Genomic DNA, 2,809 nt, shown 5'->3' on the forward strand with positions numbered 1-2,809 from the left:
TTTTTTTTTTTTTTTTTATTTAGCTCTAAAGTTGTCGTGTGAACCCTTCTGCAAAATAAGCCATGCAAGGGTCCACATCCACTGAAAACCTCTCCGTGGCCGTTATATCATCGGCTTCTGGTGGCCGGTTCAGTCCCAACTCATTCTCTAGATACTTAAACCACTTGGCGTTTTCGAATTCCTGATTCTTTTGTACGACGAAGTTTGAACCTTCACAAAAACTCTGATCCACCTCGTCCGATTCGAATAAATGTATATTGTCTAAATCTAACATGTCCCAAAATTCTATGTCGGATTCCAATGGGATTTTGATTCCCATGTTGTTGGACTTCGATCCCATTTCCTCATCATCATCATTCTCTTTCTTCTCTTTCACTTCCTCTCCAAAATCAACGCGGTTTTGGGGCCAACATCCCTCAACTTGGCTACTTGAAATTGAGTTGGATGAAATGGAAGTACTGGTGGTTTGTTGTTTCGAGCAAACTAGGTTGTCGTTAATGGGGTTGCTCTTGTTCAGTGGTTCTGTCTCTAAATTTTGATTTTCATTGGAGAAGAGTACGCTGGAGGAGGACGAAGATGAAGTTGTTCGAGATTCTTTTGGTTCGTCTTCGGAGCTGTCCGAAACTTTGCTCGTTGGCAGTAATCTCTTCTTTAAATGTGTATTCCAAACGTTCTTTATCTCATTATCTGTTCTCCCAGGCAATCGAGATGCAATTTTAGACCACCTGCAATAATATGCATATTCTCAATTCTATTAAACCCAGGAACGAATTTTATTTTATTAGTAAAAGAATCTCACACAAATTTACCAATGGTAAGGATCTCTCATATTATAAACTTTTTAAAATACATAAAAAGCAAAAGATATAACTTTATATGATTTAATTAACCTAAACGTACATGTTAGTAGTTAAGTAGACTAGGAGTGAATCAAAGATATTGATCACGATTTTAATTAGTATTAAAAACTCCTAATTCATCATTTACTCTAAGAAGATAAAGATGAAGTAAATAAGAATCATACTTGTTTCCCCAAGTTTTATGCAGCTTGATTATGGTCTCCTCTTCATCTTGTGTAAAGTTTCCTCGCTTCACATCGGGTCGAAGGTAATTGATCCATCTTAAGCGACAACTTTTTCCACACCGTAACAATCCTATTAAGGAAAAACATAACAAAAGCATCATTATTTGAATATCATTGAACAGGTTAAATCAACCATGAATAAGAATATGATTGATTTGGTGTTTGTGAATATTCATATAGCCAACATCAATTTTTAGTTTGGTAAAAGATGGTAATCTATATGAGATTTGTAGGTGAGAACATCTTTTTTTAATAAGAGATTTGGATCGAGAAAAAGATGGTTGAACTAACTAAACTATGTTGATAAGGTGAAAGGAGATTAATTGATAAGGGTAACCAAAAGTTTTCGAAATTATGATGGGATGATTTGAGTATGGGGAGTGAGGTTATAGGGTGTGGTTAAGTGCAATGAATGGGAATTCTAAAAAAAGAAAAAAAAAAAGGAAATATAATTTTCATGTATGGAAGGAATGTAAATGAAAATGGGTATAAATGTGAAGAGATAATGTTGGTAAAGAATTAAAAATGAGATATGTAATTAAGAGGAAAGGAATAATTAAGGAAGAAATTAGCAGAAAATGAGTGTTGGAGGGTTGAAATTTGGCCAACTAATTTATTAAAAAACAAAACGTTTCAAACTTGGTTTGGAAATTAGTATTGGTTAGAAGATAAGAAACAAAAAAAAGCAAATGAAAGTATAACGTATATATATATATATATTTTTTTTTTTTTTTCTTTTTCTGGAGGGCATTGGAAACAAATGGCAATGCATGCAACTATTAAATTTTTGAATAATACCCATTTTGGACGCTTATTATGGAAAGAAATAGCATGAAATTTGGAAAATAAGGGAACCAGATCCAGAAATGGTGGTGGAAGAGGTGGGGGGGCGGCGGCGGCGGGGACGGCGGAGAGAGAGAGAGAGAGAGAGAGAGATGTGTGTGTGTACCTGCTTGCTTAGGAAGAGCTCTCCAATTATCATGGCCATGGTTTTGAATGAAAGTGATGAGCCTGAAATCTTCAGCAGGGCTCCATGGCCCTCTCTTCACTTCGTTCTTATCACAACATGGAGCTCTTCCTTTCCCCATTTCTTCTTCAACAACACCAACACCAACACCACCGATGATGATGATGATTTTTTCTCTTTACATATACATATACTTCTTATATATATATATATACAAATTTCCAAACTGAAAGAGAGACACAGAGAGAGAGAGAGAAATCAGAGGGAAAATGGACAGCAAAAGGCTCATCTCATAACTAGGGATAGGGAACCCCAATGCAATAAATAGAAGAAAAATCAAGGACCTATTTTTCTTTTCTTTTCCTTTTTTTCTTTACTCTAAATTAATTATATTTAATATTACCCAAATATTTTATTTAAATTCAATATTCCATCAAATTCCACCTCAGCTTTACCCTTCACTGACATGTTTTTTTTTTTTAAATAATAATACCTTTTTTTATGTGTTTAATTAATTATATAACATAGATATAGTCTATGAAGTCGATGAGACTTTAGAGAAAAATGAAGTGCTAGACTTTGTTTGAATTTGTGAGATCATTTACTAAACTATATGTTTCTTGGATAATTTTTTTTTATTTGGCGTAACTAGTGTAACACTAGACACCACATTTGAATTAGAGTAACTTTTATAATATGAAATAAAGCATGAATAATAATAAGAATGAGGTAAAAAAAAAAAAAAAAAAAAAAATTGG

The 2,809-nt window shown here is 33.5% G+C and overlaps 1 protein-coding gene across 1 annotated transcript in view; it reads right to left on the minus strand.

The window, feature by feature from the left end:
- Positions 1-2,267, minus strand: part of LOC111451418 (transcription factor MYB63-like) — a 3,113-nt gene extending 846 nt beyond the window's left edge. Inside the window, exons 1-3 of the mRNA XM_023091831.1 lie at positions 2,034-2,267; positions 1,025-1,154; positions 18-725 (exon numbers count right to left, since the gene is read on the minus strand). Coding sequence (XP_022947599.1) covers positions 26-725; positions 1,025-1,154; positions 2,034-2,172 — 969 coding nt within the window. The 5' untranslated portion in view covers positions 2,173-2,267 and the 3' untranslated portion in view covers positions 18-25. The remainder of the gene's footprint in view (positions 1-17; positions 726-1,024; positions 1,155-2,033) is intronic.
- Positions 2,268-2,809: the final 542 nt, after the last annotated feature.

Source organism: Cucurbita moschata, unplaced genomic scaffold (genome assembly GCF_002738365.1).
Source record: "Cucurbita moschata cultivar Rifu unplaced genomic scaffold, Cmos_1.0 Cmo_Scf00013, whole genome shotgun sequence".
Classification (NCBI taxonomy): Eukaryota; Viridiplantae; Streptophyta; class Magnoliopsida; order Cucurbitales; family Cucurbitaceae; genus Cucurbita; species Cucurbita moschata.